This window comes from Ostrinia furnacalis, unplaced genomic scaffold (genome assembly GCF_004193835.3).
Source record: "Ostrinia furnacalis isolate ACB-3 unplaced genomic scaffold, ASM419383v2 OfSCF7613, whole genome shotgun sequence".
In the NCBI taxonomy this organism is placed as follows: domain Eukaryota; kingdom Metazoa; phylum Arthropoda; class Insecta; order Lepidoptera; family Crambidae; genus Ostrinia; species Ostrinia furnacalis.
In genome coordinates this window covers 236,067-262,697 of record NW_021137852.1, presented here as the reverse complement: position 1 = coordinate 262,697, position 26,631 = coordinate 236,067, and the positions used below count along the sequence as shown (strand labels likewise).

The 26,631-nt window shown below is 36.6% G+C and overlaps 1 protein-coding gene across 1 annotated transcript in view; it reads left to right on the top strand.

Moving 5' to 3' along the window:
- Positions 1 to 241: 241 nt before the first annotated feature.
- The window catches only part of LOC114365693 (uncharacterized), a 50,200-nt gene continuing 23,810 nt past the window's right edge, over positions 242 to 26,631 (top strand). The window contains exon 1 of the mRNA XM_028322327.1: positions 242 to 881. Within this exon, the coding sequence (XP_028178128.1) occupies positions 323 to 881 (559 nt within the window). The 5' untranslated portion in view covers positions 242 to 322. The remainder of the gene's footprint in view (positions 882 to 26,631) is intronic.

Here is a 26,631-nt window from a genome sequence, read left to right as displayed (position 1 = left end):
ACTTTTATTTACGAACACGGTTAACTTGTTAACTAAATAATTCCAAAGTTGTTGCAATTCCGGGGACTGAGCAAACGTTTGCTTGATAAGCGCGAAAAGGAAGTCCAAATACCTTTAATCGTGTAAATACGAAATCGGCGACATCCATTTGTGCGAGATTTCACGTAAACGTACCTTGCTATGTGGAGAATATTTTGTGAGCGTTCTTTGTGAGATCGGGGACGAGTGTAAACACGGGTGCGCGGCGCGGCGTGACCACGGGCCGGGAGGGCGGCTCTCGCGCGGCATTCGGGCGGCCGCCGCCGCGCGCTCCGCCCGCACCATGTCGGTGCGCGTCGATCACCGCGAGCGCGACCGCGAGCGCTTCTCGCGCCACTCGTCGCGCGCCTCCGTGGACCTGGCCTTCCCCAGCAGTTCCACGCGCGACCACTCGCTGCGCTCCGTGCACTCGGCCCGCGTGCCGAGGGCGGCCAGCGATGACTTGATGGTGCCCGTGCGCACCCTGCGCTCCGCCTCGTGCCGCGTGGCCCCCGGGGCCCCCCATCGCCTGCGCCGCCACCACTCGTCCGCCGCGGAATGCGAGCGCGCGCGCCGCTCCCGCCGGCACACCCTCGAGCTGCCCAACAGCCGCGGCCCCAGCGTCCGCAGCCGCTCGCCCGAGCCGCCGCCGCCGCCGCCGGAGCCCGAGGTGCCCCCCGAGGACGCCGGCAAGGAGGCCCGCCGGCGCCGCGTCGTGGCCGCCGTCGCAGCCTCCTTCTTCGCGCTCGCGCTGGCGTCGGTCCTCGTCGTGGTGGTGACGCTCACCCACAGCTCAGTGCTCCGAGCTCACAATCAAACGGCCAAGTACTACACGTTCTCCGTGCCGCCGCACCATCCTCTCAGTGAGCCCCGTTCATGTTGCCCCACCGTCGCCCCTCCCGCTTCGCATGCGACTGTCTCCGACCCTGAGTGCCAGGGGCTGCGAACGTCACCGCGGTGCCTCGTCTGCTCGCCACTATACGCGGTACATATTGTGCAATACTCACATGATTAAACAGACTGACGCCGATAACGGCAAATGCTTAGCGATCTTGTTGACTCGTTTGAACTGAACGCGGAATTCGAAGACCGGAGATCACAGGAACGCGAAGGGTTTGTGTGATGTGGGTTTATGGGGAACAGAACCGCTAGGCCTTTGTCAAATTAGGCGTCAGTACATACAGACTACACATAATACGCACGTTCGCAACCCCCTCTTCTGCATGATTAGATACTGTACTATAGATGTTATGTGTTTGTGATGGTTAATGTTAAGTATAATTAACTTAATCTATAAGTTCGTCGAACCACATACTTTGGTGTATTTATACTGTGTGGTGTGTTTATAAAAGTGGTGATTATTTGTATAGGTAGATATTATAAATCTATTTATAAAAGAAATCCCTGCATCGATCGGTTCATGGAAGAAAACAATAGCTAGACTTGCCACGCAGGTAATTAATTGCTATCCGCCGCGATAGCTCAGTTAAATCTCATACTTTTACGGGAATCCTTTTGCTGCACCTTTTCCGGAGGCTTACCCAGGTGAACTAATATATCTTCAGGGGTTTCCAGCCTCCGGCAGGCCGAGCAATAAATAAGTTTATGGATCTATCGGAAAACGTATTATTGCCATTTAAAGTAACGTTTACGTAGCTGTGCTCTTAAACAGACAATGGATATTTAACTTAGTTCTGATTTGATTAAACTTTAAGTACCTAAATTCACGATTCCCACCCAAACACAACTCATAATTCGCCACTTACTGAAATGTGATCGTAATTTAATTAAAGTGTCAAAACGTTCGTCACGACATAGACATTCATTAGAAATGTTCCCAAGTTTTGAAATGTTACTCCATTCAAAGTACATTTTGAACGGTAGTTAAATTTTCTACGAATACTCTCGCTTTTGGATACGGGCAATCTGAAACCAACAGGTTTTAAGTTTTAATCTCGTCGTCTCATTTTCATGAACCTTAATATCGCTGCCTTAATGAATATAAGGTGCGAACGCTGATTGGTGATCTCTCCCAAATCACGTTGTATAAGGCAGGTGGCATACGATCCCTCATCTCATCAATATACAATTCCCTGAGCTGTGTGCTCTAATCACAATAAGGCCCAGTAGCGTTTAGCGGACATTGATTAATGTTATTAAAGCCAGTATTGGACGTCAGTTGGTTAGTTCACTTGATATCTAGTCAAAATAGTGATACAATCAGAACATTTGCCATATTACAAGTGATTTACACCTGAATAGATAATTATAAGTATAATTTAAGAATACGATCGTTACTATTTGAGTCCTTTATCATCAACATCGTTATCTAACTCGATGAGGTAATTTACAATAACATAGTAATTTATACAAAATGATTTACGATAAAACTTTGGTTCAACTCTATCAGCGCTTCGGGACCAATTAATATGTTGAATATTACATTAATAGACAATATTGTTATTTGCTTTAAAATCATATTATTACATTACATAAGTTGTAGCTACTTTTGTGCGGGTTTTGACATTTAATTTGACTTTTTTTCCAATCTCAAGTTGTTCAGAGCCGCAAAGAATAGCCTTCAACTATCTCTCGAACGACTTTTCCGTAAATTAAAGAACGTTATAGCCCAGTTACTGTCACGAAGTGGCACCTAAATTGAGTCTGTTGTAAGCCGGTATAAGAGTGGCATTACGGGCGATCTGCAGCTATAAAGGCGAGCACAAACAATCCCTCATCAATATACAATCCCTCGTGCTGTTTGCCCTAATCCCAATAAAGCCCGTTCAGTCTATAACGGTCCATCTTAAGGGAACGATTAATTATGTCATGTTGCTGTTGTTGATGCGTTAACGGACACGTATCTAAATCAACACGATACATTAACTACTCGTATTAATAGATATTTTGACGATTTTGTTACTTTAAGTAGGTACAACACAGGAAGGAAAACTGGATAATCAAAATCTACTCTCTGAAAGTAGGTACATATTCATAAAAGTACCTTTATTGTATCCAAATAGTTAATGAAATGTGTAAGTAAGCTCTACCATACATTTATTTTCGCGTTTAATGAACCAAAACCCATTTCAGACGGTTCCTTTGGAGTCAAAGGACATCCATATTCCATTTTATTTATCTTGTTCCAATGTCGGTAAGTATTTATTATTCTTATGATAATCTTCCAAATATTTTTTTGGTATTTCGCTGTGACGTGAACTTTCTTTTGGGGAGCTACGTTAAAAACGTCTTTGTCGTAAAAGATAAAACTTTCAAAAGGGTCTTGTGACATTATTCCCTTTCGGAGTTATGGTAGCAATTTTAACGATGCAACCCGCTCGCAGCCTGCGAGCCGTAATGGCTGCCGACTTGTTGCGCGGGATGACCAAATCATTTGTCAGCTTTTGAGTCAAATATTTCGGTTGTAAAACATACAGTGTTACAATATTATTACCGTCTATCAAGTGCATTCATAAGTTCGAACTTCGATTAAAATGTTCTGATACAAACAAAAAACGTAATAACTTTGCATCCGCGTTAACTTCGTTATATTTTCACAAAGCGAACTCATTAATACTGGCCACTTTATTTTGTTTCTTTTCAAAAAGAATGCTAGCAAGTTTGAAACTCTGTGGAACGCGGTTAGATTCTGAGTTTTATTATTCTCCTCGTTGCGCGTTGTGGGATAATATTTCTTTAAATATTTGTGAGTTAATCATCCCACTCGAGATAAGCACACCTTTTAATATATTCCCGTTTTATCTTGCCTTTCTAATACCGCCACATGTTTCTGGCAGCATTTAAGACATTTAACGTGTAAGCAAGGCTTACATTCTAAGAACATTGTTTAATTTAGTTTGGAGTGAAAAGTGAAGGGGCGAAGGTAACGTTGAAATTACTTGTACATAGTTCTTCAGGTCACTTAATCAAGACTTTAATAGTAAATTATAATACAGCGTTGAAAGTTACTTATTACAGACTGCAATCCGAGCGGAAGACGAGGGCGTTATTTAGCTCAGAGTGTAATGACTAAACCTTCCACACTGAAAAGTAAAAGAAAATTTATCAACATCTGTGTCAACATTTTCATCTATGACTTTGCTCAGTGGTTATGGTGCTCGTTATGTAAGAAAATTTGTGGGCTTGACGCACGTTGAGCCCCACCTAGTTGTCGCTTTTAATTCATTAGGTAAGTAGTTAGGTATTACCTCGATTTTACGATAATAGATTTTGATTACTTTCCTAGTAACTAGATAGGTATACCTCGAGAAAATCGTATCACTAAATAATTTAATTTACACGTGTTTTCATGCGATGGCCAAGTCAATATATTTATGTAAAACGTTAAAGATTTCCTGGCCTGGACTTGGTATTACATGGATCTCACAACTTTTTACCGTAGAACAACTGAGTTGCGAGACTTGGTTTTTTTGACAAGTATTGTTTTTGATGGGATCTCATTTCTTTTTGTATTTTGTAGACAGCAGTTATGTATCTAGAAAACTGGACCGAAATTGAAAAATTTTACTCGACTTGGCGGTTGCACTACCGTGCCCCCAAATATTTTAGTTTTTCCTTGATTCATACACCAAACACTACTTATATTCCAAATTTGAAGCTTCTAGGTCTGCTAGAAGTGCCTTAGAGTTTTGATGATCGGTGAGTCAGTGAGTGAGTCAGTGAGTGAGTCAGTGAGTGACAAAATTAAGTAACTTTGACCCGTTATAATTCTTAAACTACTGGTTCAAATTGAATGAAATTTTAAATATACCGTGTCTTTACAATGCCTGCATAGCTAATGAAAATTCAGCCATCTAGTTTTATCCACAACGAAGTTACAGGCGGTCGAAAATGGCCTGAATTGCTTCGAGAAAAGGATGGTACGGCCGTGCCGCTTTTTTGCTCGACTTGGTGGGGGCACTGCCGTGCCCCCAGATTCCTTCCCTAATTATGGAAGACAACAATACAGAGAGCCCAATAATACAAGTTAAAAGGCTTCGTTATTATCATGTTCCTTGACATCATTCCGAATACAGAGCGAATCCAGCGGTTGTCCGTATCCATTCCTTTGTGAATGATTAATGGTATTATGAATAGGTTGTAATACAATACACTAATGTGGTCTCTATTTGTAGAGGCCTCGCTGGACAGAATCTGTATCTTTCGTTAAGTACGTAGTTTGGGGCGTTCGCGTCACTTCAGTGATACTTTTCACAAAAATACCTACTTACGAGTACGTTTGTTTTCTGCATTTAAAGTATTTAAATACCTATAGCTTTCATACTTTGTAGTTTTGGGATAGCCCAATCAATAGTATAGATAGACTATCGGTCAAGTTTGTGTAATGTGATCATTAGTAGGAAATATTTATGTAACTACTTAACGTTAATTAGTGGAATAGTGGTTCAACCCACCGGTTTATGATTTTCATAAAATTATTCACCGGTTAACAATTTGACACGTGAAAATACATAAGTAATTGATGTAAGACTCTTCAAAGTAAGTAGGTTACTTACATTATCTGTAGCAAGGTAAATATCACAAATCATCTTTATTTCTCGAGTAGATTATGTGGGACCACCAGTGCTCAGAGGAAGCTCTGCAAACTCAATCACTGTTGTCAGCCTTTTACAAATCTTCACAAGATGTAGGTAGATATACTGTACCTACTGGTGGGAGCTTGGGGGTTCTAAGTCAACACAATTTTGTCTTTTGAAGAATCTTTTAGTGACTTTCAACTTGCCGAGTAAGAAATGTAAAGCTCTTATTATTAAAATGCTTAAATAAAAGTGTTCAACGTTGAACTCGTGTTCATTTCGTTACAAAGTTGCAGTAATAGTAGATACGGAATATTTATTTATATGGAAACTACAGCAATACCTATGCAATAAGACGGATGATAAGTGAGTTTTCGAAAACTTAATTGGTCTTAACGCTGATAAAAACTACTACTGGATTCTTTGACATTGATATATTGATAGGTGCAATGAGATAAGAGAGACATTGGTTCAAGAAATAAGTAACATATAAGTTGATGCATATCTGAACACATTTATGTCATATGTTCATACTCGTAATATTCAGCATATCGTCTCCTCAAAGAATGATATCACAGTCGCATTTATTGCAGCTTTCTTGCAATAAATTCAAATATCATACGAATGGTACTCTTTTATCTCTCTGAGCACGTATCTGTCTGTTACATATTGAGATTCCGATAGTTTAAATATTTGTTAAGTATGAGTTAGATACTTCAAATCATAGTTAAAGTAAGTTCAGTCGACATCACATTAAACTAAGGCTGGGTTGCACCATCTTACTTTTAACTTTGATGAACGTCAAAAATCTGTCAAACTCCATACAAAATACACCGGTGACCGGTTATCGTTATACCTACTTACGGTCAAAGTTAGGTGGTGCAACTCAGCTTAAGTAGCCGTCTGTACATTCGATGTATTAACTTATATTTTATCGATATACTTTCAGGCGAACAAGTTTCAGCCTTAATTAGGTTACCTTGTATAAACGAACGGCTCACAATAGACGCAGCCATCGTTTATAATCTCNTTAAAGTATCGATATCTTATCGACTCCATTTTATCTTTCTTCTCTCTAATTGCTTTTTTCAAAGTGTGCGTCACGTCACGCGGCCATTGATTGGCCATAAGGCACGCCTTCTGGCCAATCACAGCACTTTTAAGCCGGTTGCACATGTTGTCGTAGACTCTCAGTCGCTTTGTTTTTACACAGTTGAATGTGTGTGTGGGAGCTGTGGTGGGGGAAATGTGGGGACACTGGTTCTCGTTGTAGTTACGCGCGACTTCATATCTATTCTCTTTCTATGATCTGAGTTTATAATCATCGGTAAAAATATTCACGGTATCATCGGCAGACGCGGATGTGGTTTAAATTAGGGATGGGTGGGTATTTCGGATAAAGATACGGATATTTTGAACCAAAAATAGGTGTACAAAAACGATTGTTTCCGAATAACCGTTACAAAAATCTGATTTTTTATTCTTTTACTGATAGCGGTGCGTGTCGGTTAAGAAGCGTGAGTTGAATATTTAATTTACCTATTTTAAGCAGATTAAATGAAAACCGGAGTTATACCGAATATAAATTACACCGGAGATAAATTACACTCACTAAAAAAAATAATTACTCCACAATATTAGTAACTAATACCCGTTTGATAGTGGTCCCTAATTTTAAGTGCTCTTATATAAACAAAATTCCTGTTTAGTTTAACCATTGGGGGACACTTAAAAATTAGGGATTGATGGTAAAAACGGCCATAAGAGTACCAATTTCGTAACTAAAACCCACAATACTAATAAAATCATTGTACTTGAGCAGATATACAATAGATAATAACGATAGCGTGATAATTAGGTAGGTACTCGTATATCACAGAATTCAATATGAAATTCTTGCTTTCACTGCACGAGATCAGTTAAAATGCAATATTATTTTCATTTCAGACGCTCATAACCATGATTGTTTTTCAGTTATAGATTGTAATTGATATTTTGCAATGCTTGGAATGGGACAAAGCTATTGGGTGTATTAAACGTTTTCGTTTGTTTTTTCGTTTACGGATATCTGCACATCCCTAGCCTCCGATTTATATTCGCTGGCCGTAAATACGAGATGATACTGATTTATTTCATCAAAGATAATTTCGGGATGCGTGGTAGGTACGTTCGTTGTTTATTTTATTAGATGCGTGAGTTCATGACTGTGCGCAGATAAATAAAAATGGTACGACCATTTATTAAACGCTCAAAACAATTGATGTTATTTTTAAATAAGGAAAAACGGATTCACAAAGATAGATGATAACCGTTGATGGACTCGGGATATTTTTTAATACCTAAAACAATAGAAACGTAAAATTGTCTTTAACTTTTAAAACGGAAGGATTTATTTATGGAATCGTTCAGCTTATTATAGCCATTGATTTGAAATAGAGTAAGAGGCTATTCCCATTATTGTAAAGACTGATTTCTAGATGTATTCTATTTCAGTAGTAATTCGTCTTTGCTTCAATTTACATTGAGAATGTATCAATATTTCAAGAAGAAACGCAAAAGCCCAGCCAAGGGTGCAATATACGTCAGAGTGATCTGACTTCAACTGAGCATGTATAAATCCAATCTGCCAGTCGATCGCATTCATCGCATTAGACACATTTCCACCTTCTGGCCCTACTACCAGACGGTTTCTTAGTCGAAGCTCACGTATGAGAATTCAATATTTATGTATAAGTCACTGAATGAAAGTTGAGACAGTTGAGACAAACACGTACTCACATTGATGTAATATTTGAATACGGAACAGAAACAACACATTACACATTCAAGTTTGAATTTCGAATACCTACACTAGCTAGCTTTTGTTAAAGGCCTGCAAGCGAGACAGAAAGCACTTGTCAGTCCGACTACGCTAAACGTCACGACAGCAGACAGCGTATACAGATACAATTTAAATCATCGCTTGAGTTAATAGACTCAACTTTCGTTGCGCCACCTATACTTATGGTGAATTTCCTCAACATAACATAAAATTAAACATATTTATTTCACAACTATACAAATACAAGTTTTATGATTAATATATTTCTATTATTTAAAGCAGCAGATGACAACAACCGTCGTCACGATAATGACAGCTCTTATACTAAGTTTAATTAAACTCGCGTACGAGTACTTTAATGGTGAAAATCCTCTCTTACACGTGTAACTGAAACTGGATAGAAAATAGGTAAAGAGTTGTAGGCGTTGTTCGAATTTAAGGGTAGTATTTTATTGCCATTATTTCATTCATTTACCTACGCCTGTCCCCAACAAGACCCGTGACAATAAATAACATTAAAGTGTTTTTGTATAAATAACGCACATTTAATTCTATCGAATGTACAGTCGACAGCACATTAGACTATACATTTTAGCATGTAGTTAGTTAATACAACGAATTAAGACGCCACTGTGTTTAGCTGGTTTAGCTTAATGTGATATCATAAAATAATATATTATACATTTTTGTGGCAAAAACACTACAGAAATGATCACTTTTGAAAGAAAGAAAGAAAGAAAAAATATTTATTTGGTACTAAATGATACATTGACATTACAAAGTAAAAATAATAATGTTGTTTTTAATTTGCGTGTTTTTTTCCAAAAAGGTTTAAGCAATCCGTTCGACTACATTCCGAGTTGTTCTTAGTAGCGCCTTCGTCGGGAACCCAGACATGGCTTACCAACCGGTTTCATTTAATTCGCGACGCCTGCCGCTCCAGTGGTCTGGAAACCTCCAGTACCATTTCCAATTTGAACAATCACACCACGGTCCGAATCATTCTTGAGCCGGCAGAAATCAAACAACGATTTGGATTCTGGCAGTATGACGTCTTTTCAGTGTCATGTTTAAATACATTGTCATTTTCATGTAAGTGGACATTTTAGGGTCTTCAATAAGTACTTATTGTTCAGACAGTTATTTTTGTGTACTCTTGTTCAGGCGAGGTCGGGCATCGCAATGTAAGTTTCATTTGTTTTCTTTATGAAGTGTTCTACAAGAGGCTTGATTGAGAGACTGAGGTGGAAGTGGAATGCGGGATTCCAGTTGGCAGACTTCCAAAGCCTTATAGAGGTACAAACTGCGAAAAACAAACGACTAAAAGGATAAAGCGCCATAAAAAATAGTTATTTCTATTGGTAGAAATTTAAACAGGACGCTGTGCTTATAGCTGCTGTCATTCACAGCGAAATCAGCTTCTATAATATGATACAATTCGAAACTGTGGAGAGAAAATGAACCCTACAGCGTAAAATGATTTGATTGTCGGTGTTTATCCCACGAAGGCCTTATAAACATACGAAAGATTTTTAAATTGTTTGGATGTCTGAAAGTTTTCCGACGAAATTCGGACCACAAGTAAACTTTCCTGAATGAATTAAAACTTTTTTATCCTAGTAATACGTAATGGAATAATCGTGATTTGTGGCTAACGTAAAAAAGGTTCATGAAAACAAATTCACGGATGAAATAATATATTTACCTACGTAGTATGTAATCAGGGTAAACTTAATCTAATTGTAAGTTAATCCATCACTATAAGGCTGAGTTGCACCATCTAACTTTGACTGTAACTATAAAGACAACCAGCGTTTTTCGTATGGAATTTGACAGAGTTTTGACGTTTGTCAATGTTAAAGTAAGATTGGTGCAACCCAGCCTAAGGCTTTTAGTTTGATTGAAGTTGATAGAGGCCTACAGATGAACCCAGATTTCGCTCTAAGTAGTCCTAGGATCCCTAAATTAAGGTGGACCTAAAATATCTATAGGAAATTTCTGCAATCGCTGTAAACAGCGTCATCGCAATGAAACCGAAAGAGGGTCATGTTATTGTAGGTAGATCGTTATAGCAGTTGTTTCCAATAATAACTGGAGTGTTTGAGTGCAGCGTTTTATGAGATGTACAGTCAACAAATCAGACTATTATGGTTGCAAAATGATTCCTATCATAACTACATAAGATGCTGTTGTATTTAGGTTTATGTGCCGCCGTCTGTACTGTCAGCTAAAGCATTTGACAGTTTGTGGATCATATTTATAAACACATAAAGCCCGTTTTCACAAACGATGCTAGCTTAAGTGAAGCAGCAAATCAAACGCACAGCGTTGAATAGAGCTCTGTGATTGGTTCGTGTGTCACCCTGTGCGCGCACTGTAAGACCTCATAGTAATGTTTGCGAATACGGGCGTAAGAGTCAATAGCTGTGAAAAGTTTGTCTCTACTTTTGCTGCAAACCCTATAGAGCGTTTGCGTTGAGTCCATTCTTGACAATACGAGTCCGCATCATGCAAAAAAGTGGTAAAATATCGTATATTTTCAGTTTGTTCTTTACAATTTTGTACCAATTGTTCTACCACTCCATGTATTCGAGGTACATTTATATGCGCTGGTGTGTAGTTTTCTATTTTGTATTTCATAACTTTTCAGATGCATGAAAATTTACCGATTCTTGACACCTATCGTAGTATCTCTACAACCCGAGTGAAAGGCCAATATTTTAATACTTCGTTGGGGTACCTATGTAAGTAAATGTTTTATTTTTGGTACTTACACCAGAATTCATATTATATTTCTGCTACTTATACATATTTCTATTTATTTCTATGCAACAGTACAAATAGAAGCTGCATAGAAAACTATCGTGGAATGAATAAGTCTAGTTTAACCAAGAAAATATCTTAACATTCAGTGGGTAATTTGAATTTTGCGATTTATGAGCGTCACGACCGCGCTTGGCTCAGCCCACTGCCTGTACACTACAGCTCTACAATATTCGTATTTGCTGCGAGCAACAGGCTGGTGCTTTCATTTGATACACATTGGACCCAGTTTCGAGATAGTACTATTTCTTTTAGACAGAGTTTGTCCAACACTTTCTTTTGTTGGTAAAAGAGTTGTCATTTGAAACGGGAAAACTGTATTTAGTGACCTGCTGCAAGTATTGGAGTAATGTTGTTCCAATATGTCTTATAGCGCTTATATTATTGCCAAAATAAGTGTGATTTAAGCAAGTTAATCAATATTACAAAATTAACACATAAACATAACATTTTATTACATTTAGGTTACCAGGAGTTAATTATGATGACGTCAAAAATATTTTCATTGAGTAGTGCCAAATATTCAGACCACAAACCAAGCGAAATTGACAAAATACTGCAGCACAAACATTGATTTGTAGTGTCCGACCGAATGTTCGGTTTCGGTTTCGTTTTCGGTTGAGTTTCGGTAAAAACACGAGTTTCGGTTTAGTTTCGTTTTCGGCGGCAAACTTGCCGAAACTACGACCGAAACCGAATGTACATTCGGGAGTTTCCTCGCTGCTATCGGTCATGTTCGGCGCGTTGAATGAGTGAATGAATCCGATCAGAGCCAATGTCGTGATTCGCTCGCTTGTTTGTTTGCTTGGAGAAGCAGCTTTTCCTCAAGACTACTCCCGCTACCTCAAGGGCGAGCGCACGCAGCGGGCACCCGCTCCGAGGCTAAGGCTGGTTTTAGTCTGGCTGGACAGGGACAGTCCACGTGACACTAAAACCAGCTTACGTGGAGGCCCCTAGAGTAATAATCTTTAACGTGACATGTGTGTAAAAAAAAATGCACTATTGAGTAATTAATATCAACTTTGAAGTAAATCACCATCAAAATAACTTTCTACCCCTTTTTAACATAGTTTCACTAAAAATACATAGTTTCACTAAAATACGAAACACGTCTTCCATTAATTGTGTTATAGGAATGTTTATGCAAAATTTGAAGTATACAATCTACAGATTGGACGAAGGAATCTCATTATCCCATATAAACTTTGCCCCCCCCCCCCCCCCTTTTTACCTCCTTAGGGGTAGAATTTTGGAAAATCCTTTCTTATCAGATGCTTACATCATACAAAGAACACATCGTCCAAGTTTCAGGTCTCTNGAAAATCCTTTCTTATCAGATGCTTACATCATACAAAGAACACATCGTCCAAGTTTCAGGTCTCTACGACTTATACCTATTGTGATTGTGAATATTAGTAACTTTGTGATTTAAAGTGAAATCTATGTGATTTAAAGAGAAAACAATAAAGTCTGACTGATTATAATAACGTTTTCTTTATTTTCCCTCAAAATATGAGCCTTGTAAGGAAGTTTCGGTTTCGGTTTCGGTTTCGGCCGAAATAGACACATTTGCCGAAATTCGTTTTCGGTTTCGGTTTCGGTCGTAAAACTAGTTTCGGTCGGACACTATTGATTTGACCTGAAAACTACCTCTACATGAAATTTTAAACGGTAAATATTAATTACCACATTTATACATATCAGGCAGCATTTTAAATTATGCAAACACTAAAGTGCAAGATAACCGCACGCTGCGTCGTGTTGTGTTCGCAATTTATTACGCTCTCGTATCTGCTAAGTAGCCATTTGTTGCACGATTAAGTGCCGGTTGGGTAACACACAGCAATGTGAAACCATATTAAACAAATATAAGCCATAAATTGTGCTGTGAACTCTTCTAGTGGGCTGTAACAAACCTAGTTACACTCTATGATACGAGTAGCAATACATACATCTTGTTACACACATAAAAGCACTAAAAGTGTGAAATTTTTTTCAAGGATATGTTATGTATGTAATTTTTTGATGATTGTACGATATTATTTAGGTTACACGGCGATATTACATACGTAGTTTAATAATTTGAATTTACCTATTATGTAAGTATACCAGCAGTCACATGATTTCATCTACACAAAAACCGAAATCATGAATACCCTAGATTTAATGACCACTACATCTAGGCGTTCAAATGCCTACTAAACATAATATTCCGTTTGTTTATTCTGAACAGAAATGAACCTAATTCACATAATAGTCTAGCTCAAAGGTAACTGATCCTTTGATCCATATGAAGTCTTAATTAGATTTGTTAATCCTAAGTAGACAATCCTAAGCGTAATCAAAATCCGCTCGCAACTTTTCGGGGAAATCACGGCCGTGTTACACAGTTGGGAAGGTAAACAAGAGACGTGTGTTAACTCGCACGTAACGTTTTCGAAATAAACTACACGTTTTTTGTACAAGATAGTTTCAGCTGCACACGTTCTGTCCCTTTGTGCGATTTCACTCACTTTTATAGTAAAACTAGCTTCTTCCCGCGGCTTCACCCGCGTGAAATTTTGTTTGTCACAGATCGTCATAAATTATAGCCTATATGTTATTCTGGGTTTATAAACAAAGCTTTCCGCCCGCGGCTTCGCCCGCGTGGAATTTTGTCTGTCACAGAAAAACTTTATCGCGCGCGTCCCTGTTTCAAAAACCGGGATAAAAACTATCCTATGTTCTTTCCCGGGACTCAAACTATCTCTATGCCAAATTTCATCAAAATCGGTTGCGAGGTTTAAGCGGGAAAGCGTAACAGACAGACAGACAGACAGACAGAGTTACTTTCGCATTTATAATATTAGTTGGGATAATACTGTAAAGTTTCATCAAAATCCGTTCAGTGGTTTTTGCGTGAAAGAGTAACAAACATCCACACAAACTTTCGCATTAATATTATAAGTAGGATATTTGAAATGTCTAACAGTAAATATTTGATGATGAATTGTACTAAACGTAATATTTTAAACCTATGTTTGAAAATAAATAATTTTGAATTTGTAAGTAAACTTATTTTTAGCCGTTGTTGTGATTTTTTGTCTTTTAACGTAGGATTTCCTTTAAAATTTAAATCAATAGCCTCTTCAAATCTTACAAAGTTTCAGATTTTAACTTATGATAATATGTGAATGGACGGAACTCCTTGCGCGCTTGTTTGACTTGCATTTTATTGGATTTTCACATCATTGTGTTACCTGTTTAATTTCCCTTGTGCTTATGTTACGTGCCGTTTTATTGTTAATTCATAATAACCGAGAAAATGTATTTTCCTTCCCAAAGTGAGCCTTTAAAGGTACTTCTGTTTACTTTGCATTACGAAATCTCAAACACTTCACAAATTGTTCAGATGTTTTGCGGTGGTTAAAAATTTTTGCTCTGCTTGGTAAAGAAAATTCTTCAAATGTTGAGACTATTACAAACAACTTATGAAAGGATTTATAAAAACAAATTTTTAGGTTTCGGATTTTTAGGTAACTAAGCGCAGTCTAAGCTATAATCTTCAATGAATTTAAATCATAAACCTCACGCTGGGTGCGTGGAGGCCGTTAGTTTAGTTTCGCATTCGGAGTTAAGGCTTTCTTTTTTGGATATTTAATTACAGGTTTAATGAGTAGAATGAGTTAACACGCATCTGACTTATGTAATAAATTTAAAAAAATATTGAGGAAAGTCGTAATTTTGTATTAAAATGTGACTGATTGCGCATTCGATGAAGTAATCACATTTAGTAAAATATCTGTAAAATAAACATTTTTAAACGTAAACATAATGCAATCTCCTTGTAAAGCATTCATTCTTTAAAAACAGATCTTTGTTGGTGATAAAAAGCACAATAAGCTTCGTGCCGTGTAATCTGCTTGCTTTGTTTTCCACGGTTCTCCTAACTTGCTCTTTCTTCGAGAGAATTTTAGTTCTGTAGACCATTATACAATATACATAAATATAAGACTGTTGAAAGTAACACTTATTGTATTTAAGAACCACTTTAAATGGAAGGAAGTAACAATTTCACGCCACAAATTATTCCCAGAAAGTCACTTATGTATTACACAGTGAATTTATGAATTAAGTAATATTTTAACCTCAAGTAGCGCGTCGGCTTATAAAAATGTCACAAAGAAAAGGTTTAATAATGAATAGCACGAGAAAAATCTGGCATCCGCCTATAATACCTTGAGAGCTTTCTTTAGATGAAAAGGCAAAGGAGCTGTATTTTGGGTATTTTAATCCATTCAATTGAATCACTCGGGGCGTGGTCTACCCCAAGATTAATTATAAGTTTAAATTCTACCACTGTTTCTTCGGAGTGGGCATAAACGGTACATTAATCAATCGGTACATGATACAACGCGGATTTAATTAAGAAATATAATAGTTCGGGTTCATTGAGGGGTTGGTCGGCTAATCAATTATGTACGCCATTTGACACCCCATTTATATTTTCTGCTGTAATTTAATTTATGGGTAACTAACTGACCTTACAGTTATAGACGACTTTCTGTCAAAAACTAATTGGCTTTTTACGTCTTCTGAGAAAATTTTCTCCATTTTCTCTTATTATCCTACTTCGGACTTCAGTAAATATGTATTGGAAAAAATGTCGAATGATCCAGCGGTAGGACTCAAGTTTGCAGCCATTTATCAAGCCATTCAAAACAGCTAATCTCAGTTTATTAGAATATGTACATATTAAACTAACCCGTATTCACAAACGATGCTTGCTTATGTCAACCAGCAAATTGAACGCACAGCGTTGAATAGAGCTCTGTGATTGGTTCGTGTGTGACCCTGTGCATCCTCGCGCACTGTGAGACCTCATAGTAATGTTTGTGAATACGGGCGTATGTTATATTTTAGCGAAAGCTAAGTGCGGTTGCGCGTATAAATAGAGTGGATTATAGGAACGGCTCCCGCGCTCGGAGCCTCTGCGAGTGCCGTTCTCAATTTGACTCAAACGTCAAATTGGGGGTGGCAATATGCACTCGCCTCATTTGCAACGTTCACTGACGTTATTCCGTTGGAACGAACCAGCTTTGGCATTGCCTGATCGAATAGATTGAACCAGTAGAGACGAACACACATTCGTCTGTACTAAAAAACAAAACAAAAAATGAAATGCTTACAAAAATTAATATACAAAGTGGTATGAAAATTAGAATAAACTTTAATTGATAAAAAATTGAAAAACGCGTTTCTTAATTTCAGTGTTCATAATGTTCATTTTTAACGGATTTTATTCGTTTTACTATTATAATCATGTAAATAAGTATGTGGGTTTGTTTTATTTTATGTAAATAACGTTTGTTTTTTTTTGTTCGATTCGTAATCACCCCTGAAAATTGGTCTCTACATTTTACACCTTGTTTAGACTCCTTTGTAGAAACTGACAACTAATTTTGCAAGGCAGTTTAATCAGTGGTTTAACTAATGATATTTGTAACCATTAGTTACGCGTTTAATCCGTGGCCCGACTGACGGAGGTAATCCTCTCGTGATCATCGGCCGTACAAATTCTATTATTAATTTGACTGACGTTGGCTTAACTAATCTTTGTGCTTATGGTGGAATAAACCTGATGATTTTCTAACAAATCTTTTGTTTACTTGTGTAAATATTAATAATGTAAGTTTACGTGAAGAAATAAGGAACTCTATTTTAAAAGTGAAGGCTGAAAAGGAATACAACTTCGTTTCATTTAAAAAAATATTTTTTTAAGTACCTACCTACCCTACCTACCTTACAGAACGCAAGAATGGTAGAAAAATAGACATAAGTATTTACTTGAATGAAAATACTTAAGAAGGTCCTAAAGTACTTAAGTACTTGAAAGGTATTTTAGCTTATCATTCAAAACATAGTTTGATCGGGGCAAATCCGTTGTAATCTCTTTGAAGATTTCTCAAGCACATGTCTGAGGATCATTCTAAGTATTTTATAAATAAAGGATTATGTCCACATCGTGGGTTACGTACCTTAAAAATACCTGGAGGTCAAAATACATAGCATATTTCAAACATTAAAAAACTCTAAGTGGGTGTATGATGGTTCAAAGATCGAATGTTTGAACGCTCTATCACCAGATTTGTTTGTAATATGTGAAGAAAAATATTATAATAGGCAACCAAAATCCTTTTATACGATTATAGCGAATAAGAAAGAGCTTACGTAGCAATATCTGATTTAGTAGATACAACTCACAGGTTATTATTGATACAGAAATACGGTGCCAAAAACGATTATATTCGCATAAAACGATCAATACTTATAGAATAAAGTGGGGAAGATAAAAAGTGTAGCACCATTGATTTATTACGCTCTCAGTTTACCGAGTGAGATACTAAAGAAGTAGTAAAAAGTCGGATATTGCGCCGGCGATGTAGGTATAAACACACAGCAACACGGGCTACTGAGTGCGTAATATTATGATATCATTTCCAGACCATATACTTTGTTAAATCAGTTTTGTTTTTTATGGTTGTGTTCCATTATTTGCTTTAAATTATCTCGCGTCAAAGCTATTTTCGTTTGCACCTACATACGACGGCGCGTGAATATTGTTGCTTCTTATGTCGTTGTAATAATATGCTATTTTGGAACGAAATACTAAACCAAATTGTGTTGTTACTTAATTGTTAATAGTAATACCTACTATTGATTATAGTTTTAAAGTGTTAAGTGTAGACTTTTGTACCTAAACAACTCTCAAGTCGCCGTTTGACTCTAAATAAACTTACTACCACAGCTATGTAGGTAAGTACTATTAATAGTACACGCTGCAAATATAAACCTTATTCGACCATCGGCCTGCTCATTCGCAACTTTCAGTGCAAACCACTAACAAGCAACCAGTGGCGCGTTCTCACTGTAGATATATGAAACTTTTTTAATCTCACGCTCCATTCGAGCCGCGTCCACACGCCAAGAACGCACTGTTGTCACTCCGCTGCTGTGTGCAACTGACTGATGTGTTTTCTTACACATCGCTGGTTTGATAGATCCCAGATTTTCGTTTTTCCAACGCGAGACATCAATGTGACGTTTATTCGAAACAGACGCTCTGGCGCGAGTAACATTTTAGATCGTCATTTATCTTTTATGTGGGTAAATAAATTAATGTGCTAATACATTAAATGCTCGTGCGTGACTGTACCTACCTAAATTATTATGATTGATTTACCATAAAATATTTTCAATAACTTTTCGTACTTTTTAAGTTTAGACTTGACGCTTTTAAAACAAAACTCCGCGAGATTTTAATAACTTTTAAAAAGCTTTAAACAGTTTTCACGTAAATGTTACAAAGGAGAAAAAATGGCGAATTCAAAGAGCGCAAGTACTCAATAATATCGGCGCCAAAACAAAAGGCATTTATACTTACGTACTTAATACTTATTAAAAACTTGCGAACGGCAGTTCCTCTTCCTTTTTATTCCAGATCACTTAGCGAGTTTGTCAGTTTCACAGAACTTTCTTTAATTTGTTCGCTGTCTCTGAAACAGGAGAATCACTGTGTCATTTCAAATAAGTTGAATGTTCAAATATTGCTTACTTACCTCACTTGTCAACTTTGTAACACTTGGAAGTAGAGTATGACGTTTTAGAGGTGTGTCATGGTGTCGGTTTTATTTTGTAAAGCCTGCTTGGAAGAATTTACACCATTTTGAGTGAGCAGCTAATAAAAAACAGTTATCGTAAAATAGAGAAATGAAAATCGTGTAATAATACGTTTTATGAGAATGATTTTAAAATATTATTGTATTAGATACATAAATATTACATAAAAGATTTCGCCCTTTTGTACGTATCATTCTTATGTGTGTGCAATAAACTATTTAAATAAATAAATAAAAGATTTACATTTCGCCTTAGGCAGATCGATTTTTTCAAGTTGTTTATTTAAAATGATAGTTATAAAATGTAGGTACGTTTAAAAGGCTCATGAAGCTCTCGTTATTTATTTACTTTCCGTATTTATTGAATGCTGTGTAAATAACTCCGCATTTGCACATTTATTACATACTGAATTTATTCATCCGAGTTCCAATTTAATAAACTTTACAGTGTTGTTTTGAATTTCTTTGGTAATTATCTGTTTCTGTTCTTTTTATAACTATTTATTTTCAACTTCTTGTTCTTTGTTGTACTTTATATGTGAATTCCAAACTTTATAAAAGTCTCTTTCCCTTTCAAGTAGTTTAACGGATGGTATATCTTTCAAGATTCGAGGGATTAAGGAATTAGTAAGGGTGGTTAAAGGGAGACCCGAGTAACTTCAATAATATCGGACTAACTTATCTAATAGATAGACGATTCGGACGATATTGCGAAGTTTACTTTGCTAAGTTTTTCCTTGTAAGTTCATATAAAATGGGCATTGCGAATGACTTGGTTATAAGTTCATATAAAGTACAAAGTGGATGCTAACCTTAATTTCCTTAAAATGTTTATTATTAAGTTACTGAACTTGGGGTACTACCACTGATTTGTGACTCACAACCTAGTGTCAGACTTCATGAGGCGATACAGGCGACGTGATTCAATTGGACTGATGGCTTTTTACGTATAGTCACACAATGACATCGCCATCCGAGGTAGGTAGGTAGGGAATAATGTTTTTCTGAAATCAGAAAATCCGAATGAATCAAACTTGCGACCCGAGTAGCAAAATCTGGTACTATAAAAGAGAGCGAAACCTTTTTAGAACGTGCTAATTTTTGTTCAAGATTAGCACTATATTAGTGTTGTAAACGTATCCTAACCGAACTGGTTACAATTATACACAAAGTAACTACTTAGAGATAAGTAATTAAGTTAAAATATGTTTTTTTAAACTAAATTCTACTTTATAAACAAGAAATCAGAGCTTAAAATAAAATTGTGTCTCATCAAGACGAACGAAATAGACTATTTTCTTTGAGCTGTAGTAAACAAGTTAAAGCCCAATAAATCTCTTAGTTACATTTAATACCTTTTATTACTACCTGCGTTGGGAAGCACAATGCTCTCAGGGAATTTCGCTCTATAAGACATATCCAGATTAAAGTTGTTTACATCGTAAATTCCCCAACGTAACGGCCTTAAACGCATACGTTGGATACCTTCACCTTCAGATTAGGCCAAAAAGGACTCGGTTTAGTTGTGATTCTTGGAGATAGTTTAACATTAAAACTGACTTGGATTCGTCTCTGGATAACAGTAACGTACTCGTATGTCTGTATTTTTAACAGTAACAATGATTATTTTCAAGATTTAAGTTCTTTTAAATTATGAACTCAGTAAAGTAGTTTTTAATTAAAGATAAAATGGTTTTGCCTAGAGATGAGAATCCCAATGTTTCCGACCCAAAGGCCACATTTCGGGAAAGCTGCCAGGAATATTTCAAAAGTGGAATGATACAGACGAGTATCGCACTGCTGGACTTATAAACGCCAATAGTAAGTTTGTACTTTTCATTCATAGATTCATAGGTTAAAAAATAACTATTCTCTATGATCTAGCGCGGGTAACTTTTTTCAAAAGAACTGTTTCAGTTCATGCTGTTCATTCGTTTGTCCTGACGGATTTTGCCACAATATTTGATGTTTTTATCTCCGTCACGCGTGCGAGTTGCCCGCAGTTGATGTTTGTTGATAGACAGTGTTGCCAACAGCTACCAAAGGCTCGTAGCTAGGAATTTAACAGAAAGTAGCTAGATTGAGTATTTTTTTCTCCCTAAAAAGTAGCTAGAAGTAGCTGAATTCAGAAGTAAATAAAATACTAAAGAAATAAACACTGCAGTTAATAAATCAGCTATAAACTTTTAATCAACTTAACTTTAATACTGTGACTACTTAATTAACAAATAAAAGAAGACAATATTTTGATTATCTACCGAATATTATAATTATCTAATATCCCATTTTGTCAACTAGGTACGGCTTTAGGAAAAACGTAATTGTGACAGCACTGGCCGCTTTTCCTGAGCGAATCTTTTATGCATAAAATAGAATTCAGAGTTATTAAACTCATTCTACTATTCCTCTGTTTATTTTTTATTAATTCATTTGGGAGAACAATCTTTCTACCTCAGCATTTGAATGCGGAAGTGAAAGACATGCTATAGCGAGTTACAAATACTTTGTAAAAATTTATCATAATCAATAGTTGCTAGAAAAAGTAGCTAAAAAATTTAGCTACAAGTAAAAAAAAATTGTAGCTGCCTGACATCAAAAAGTTGCTAAATCTAGCTATAAAGTAGCTAAGTTGGCAACACTGTTGATAGAGCCGGTTCGCCACGATAATTCCAACCGCACTGTTGAATGAATCTCAGAGATTATGGAAATCCCAAATCCCACGTTAGCGAGCTTTTGTATCGCACGTAATTACTAGCGGACGCCTACATACTCGTTTGCGTGAACTTCAAAACTTTAATACCCCGTCTTAACTTTAGAGGCGCAGAATATACAAAAACATTACTACTGCTACTATATTATTACTTAGTCTAAGCGGATTTTTATAGACTGTAAATTACATTTCAAAACGATATCTTACGTCATAAGTACCTGCATTGGCAGTCCACTGTCGCACGTACCCAAATCTCCCCCAAAAATAACAGAAAACTTGATGGGCTGTCTAAAGATGCACTGGGTCAATTTCCCAAACACATTTTTTGAGCGGCGTAGCTGAAAATCATATGTTTTTTATGACATAGAACTTTGATTTTTTTTTTACACGAAAATATACAGAGGTTCCATTTTGAGGACAACATTATTAATGAGTATTTTCTTTTACAAATTCGACAAAAAATAATTGAACTAAGCGTTTCTAATTTTGGTGCAGTGTCCACATCCTTAATTTCTTACAATATGTATTTTTTTAGCTGAAGATCAACACAGAACTTAGGGAAAAAGTATATTTTTGGATTATACAATCTATCTATTATCTAAGATTACCAAATTAAGCAAGTTTCCCAAATAACTGTGATTAAGTCAAGTCCTTAAGTTTTGTCCGCGAAAAATTTATGATTTTGGTGTCAATAATGAAATAGCTCGTCAGTTTCTTTAAAGATCAAACAGGATTTAAACACTCCCATCATTCGTTAGGTTTAGTACCGCCCCCGCGAGCAGTGACGGCAGACGGGTGCAAGACCTCTGCGTCTTCCCGCCAAAAACGTAAATGTGTTGTTTTTTTTTAAACGGACAACAATTCTGCAATTTTGGTGTCTTTTTGTATAAGATTTCTAAGCTATTCTTTTTAGTTGAATTCCTCGTATAATGTAAAGGAACTGTTTTCATACCATGTGTTAAAATGTTATTGTTATATTTAAAACAGATTTCATATAATTTAGCTTTTTCAACGAGAATCTAATTTTGGTGAGTCAATTTTGGTGTTTTTGGTGGTGCACCAAAGCATTTTTAACCGACTTAACTCCGTCAATTGTGAACCGATTTTCAAAATTCTTTTTTTGTTCNATTTTAGAAACAGTATAAGTTTCAATAAATTTGATCTATAATTAAAGAATAAAAATACACAAATAACAATTTCCACCAAAATTAGGCAAAAATATGCACTTGTTGAAATTCACCCCACTAAGAGCTATTTGGCACTAAAGCCTTATCCATTTATATTTTGAGCATATTATAATATGTTCTTTAAAGAGAACATTAGCCAATATCCCCGTCAAAACTTTAATACTCTAACGCCAATCTACATTAAACAGCAATCCAACAGTGACAAAAGCAATAGTTGATGATACTAATCGCGTTTGCAATCGCAATACATTCCAATTCGTCGGCTGCTACTGTGAAACTGCTGTCAGTCAAACTCGATTGCCAAAACTCATCTGCGTTCAGTTAGTTTGGAGTTAGTTTCATGTTTCATAATTAGAAGCTATTAAAGCAGATCCGAGATGAAAGCGCTCCATTCAACCAAAATATACGCAAGGTTATTTTTTCTTTACTATTTTTAGACAACCTTATTTCAATAGTCTTATGGAGTGTTGTGGTATGAAAGTTGTTCATTTGTTTTTATAAATATTGTATAAGTACTACTTACTTAGGTAGTTAAACTACTTTATTAAAATGAATGTACCTATAACTTTACATGCCTCACTACAGCGGTGGCTTATCATTTCCAGCACGGAACTTTGAAAGCTTTCAGTTCTAAGTTTTCCTTTTCACGTAGCTCAGAATCACGGTTTTCTTGAGGTCTAGAATTCAATAAACGATCTTTAATAAACTGCGTAGGCAGAGACCTTTTGCTACAAAATGTACTCGTATTTTCATAAAGGTGTAAACGCTGGGTTAGGTAGACGTTGTTAAAATGTAACTAGAGAACTTACGTTAGTGATATTAATTTAGCGTGTGTCTATAAAATGACGTGCACTTTCAATATGAACGTTAACTTGGGCGCGGCTTATGCAAGCAGTGTAAAACTGTTGAAAGCATCGAGGGAGGTGGGTACCACACTAAAGGGAGGTTTGCCCTCATCCATCAAACCGTTTCTGCGGCGTACACACTGTAGAAAAACAAAGCAGACGTCATGTAAACCTTGTACTCATTGACTTTACCTACAGCTCAGCCCTGAGCAAACGGATTTGGTGTGCCTAATACGTTCGCTGGCAAACATTATAACAAAGGTATTGGCGCTGGAACTGTGGACGAAACGATATTGATGTCAGGTTTATGTCCCGAATGTACCTTAAGTTTGTTATTTAGGTACCTACATTGCCTCATTCTAGCTACGGCTTGGCGTTCCTACAATACAAATTGTACTTTATTAGTCAACTAGATTGTGTCTTTTGGAAATTAATTGAGTTTCCTTTAGTATACTGTAAATCTTCAGTGATTTTCGTTGCGATGTAATGTTTACAGAATCCTTAGTTACTAGAAGCATTTGAATTCCAATTTGTATTTAAATTCGTTCCAATCATGTGTATTCATAGACCTAATATACTTTTGGGGCAGATGCGAATGCGAATTTCAATTTGAATGTTTTGTACAATATATCGTGGTCATTTAGCGTCTATTCTATTTATCTGAGAACATTAGAAGCGTCGTGAAATATTTCCTCACTGACAGGTAACATTAATGCATCTGCGAGTGCGGTAAAAAGATGAATAGTCAGACGCAGCCTGGATTTTAATCCCGCGTCTGAGTTAGATTAGTTCGCTAATGTTTGTTTATACCATCAATCTTATGTTAGGTGTGTGAATGGAATAATAACTTTAGCTAACGGTTAATATAAATGCTTTTGCTTTTATCATTGGAATTTACGTTTGTTTAACTGTTACTATGTTAGAAATCAAGAAGATATAAAATAGTTTGAATATAAATGGCTTTAGTTTAAAGTAGCTTTATAATGGTCTATTAATATAGCAGTTTGAAACAACATAGACATCGTTTCATTCTGACCGAATATCAGACTTATCGCCCACACAACCATCTCAGTTTCATGTACAAATAGCGTTTAATGGTATTATTGCTTAGGCTTCTACAAAACTCTAAAAATGAAACCATGCCTATGTTTAAACAACGTTTTCCGTCGAAGAAGTTGCGTGCCTCCTCGCGCATACGTGGGATCCTTAACTGCAATAATGTGAGCAGTACTTGTTAACTTTGCGAGTGGGTTTAGCAAGCAAATAAAGTGCTGCAGCCTCGACCAGCAAAACGAGTTGTTCGCCGAAGAAGAAGTGGCGTGCAGCCTCAAGCATACGTCGGATCCTTAACTGCAATAATGTGTGCAGTGCTTGCTAACTCTGCGTGAGTTTAGCAAGCAAATAAAACGCTGCAGCCTCGATAAGCAAAACGAGTCGTTCGCTGATGATGAAGGGGCGTGCATCCTTGAGGATGCTTAAGCATACTTACGTCAGATCCTTAACTAGAATAATGTGAGCAATACTTGCTAGCTTTATGTAAGTTTAGCAAGCAAATAAAGTTCTGCAGCCTCGACGAGCAAAACGAGTCGTTCGCCGATGAAGAAGTGGCGTGCATCCTGAGGATGCTTTAGCATACGTCCGATCCTTAACTGCAATAATGTGTGCAGTGCTTGATAACTCTGCGTGAGTTTAGCAAGCAAATAAAGTGCTGCAGCCTCGACGAGCAAAACGCGCCGTTCGCAGGTATTTGGCCGAAAGTTTCTCCATTGAGGAAGGAGTTCCACAATAAATTCCTGTCGTCGACTGGTTTGTTCGGGTTCCCGAGCGATAAAAATGCAACGACTATTTTTCAGCTACGCTCCTCACACGGCGTGCTTATGGAAAGTCCTTTGTTATTTGTTTTTGGTACACGTGTACCTTTCTATATCTATTACTCTAGTACATCAGTTAATACATATTTGATATTAAAATTTATAACAAACTAATCAATTATGTTTTGTAAGAAAAAAGTATAATTATAATTGCAGGCAAAGTTTATTATGATATTTAATATCCAAGAGTTATTTTATCATTAAAGTTTCTTCATACGAGTATTTAAGAAAACTAATTTTGATAAGACTCCATTCTGGTCAAGTCTCTGCGACGTTTCATCACATTTCTTGCCGCTTCTAAAAGGTTTTGTAATGTCAGGTAAAAGATTCGCTGTCTTTTTTTCTCTTTTAGTTTTCTTAAGAGCTGGTTAGACGTTCTTTTAAAAGCCACCCAAGGCGACAGACTTAATTGCCTTTCTTACAAATAAGCCAGGCCTATATTTTTGAAGTAAATCCATTAATTTCAGTATTCAGGTAAAAGTTATACATTTTCAGCACATCAACTTATTTTATCAAAAACGTTGAACCTTATATGTATTAACGTTATAAAGTTCCAAATCGGACAGAAATTTAGTCATTTTACCTGTTGGTAACTATATTTCGAGGCTGTTCATAACACATGAAGGACAGGACGTAACCAGGAAGGCCCTCTATGGGCTATGAAAAGGGTTGATGGGGTGTAGGAAATATTGTATTATACTTGTTCTGTAATACGACAAGTTCGAAGGAATCGTTGGGAAAATATGAGGATAAATATTTTCCCTATGCACTACCTGATTTTTAGCAATAGTTCAATTAATCGACGTTGAGTCAGAGATGATTGCACAGTGTTATTTTGTACCTGGACATCGGACCAGGGCTCTTCGGATTTAGGCCACGGAAGCATTCAAATATAACATTTATACTTACCACAAAATAAGTGAATCTGAATTGCCAATATTTTGAATCTCCCAAAAGTTATATATTCCCATTCATACATTTGCATAAAAGTAATTTTAAACTTTTCCCGTCTCATATTTTGCGAGTGCTGTGACATAAAAAGAGATATCGTGGAAATGATATCTCAATTGAATCATATTATTTTTTGTTCAAATGCCTACTATGAAGATATTATGAAATATCAATATTGTGTTTGGGCATTTTACTGGTCTTTAAAATATG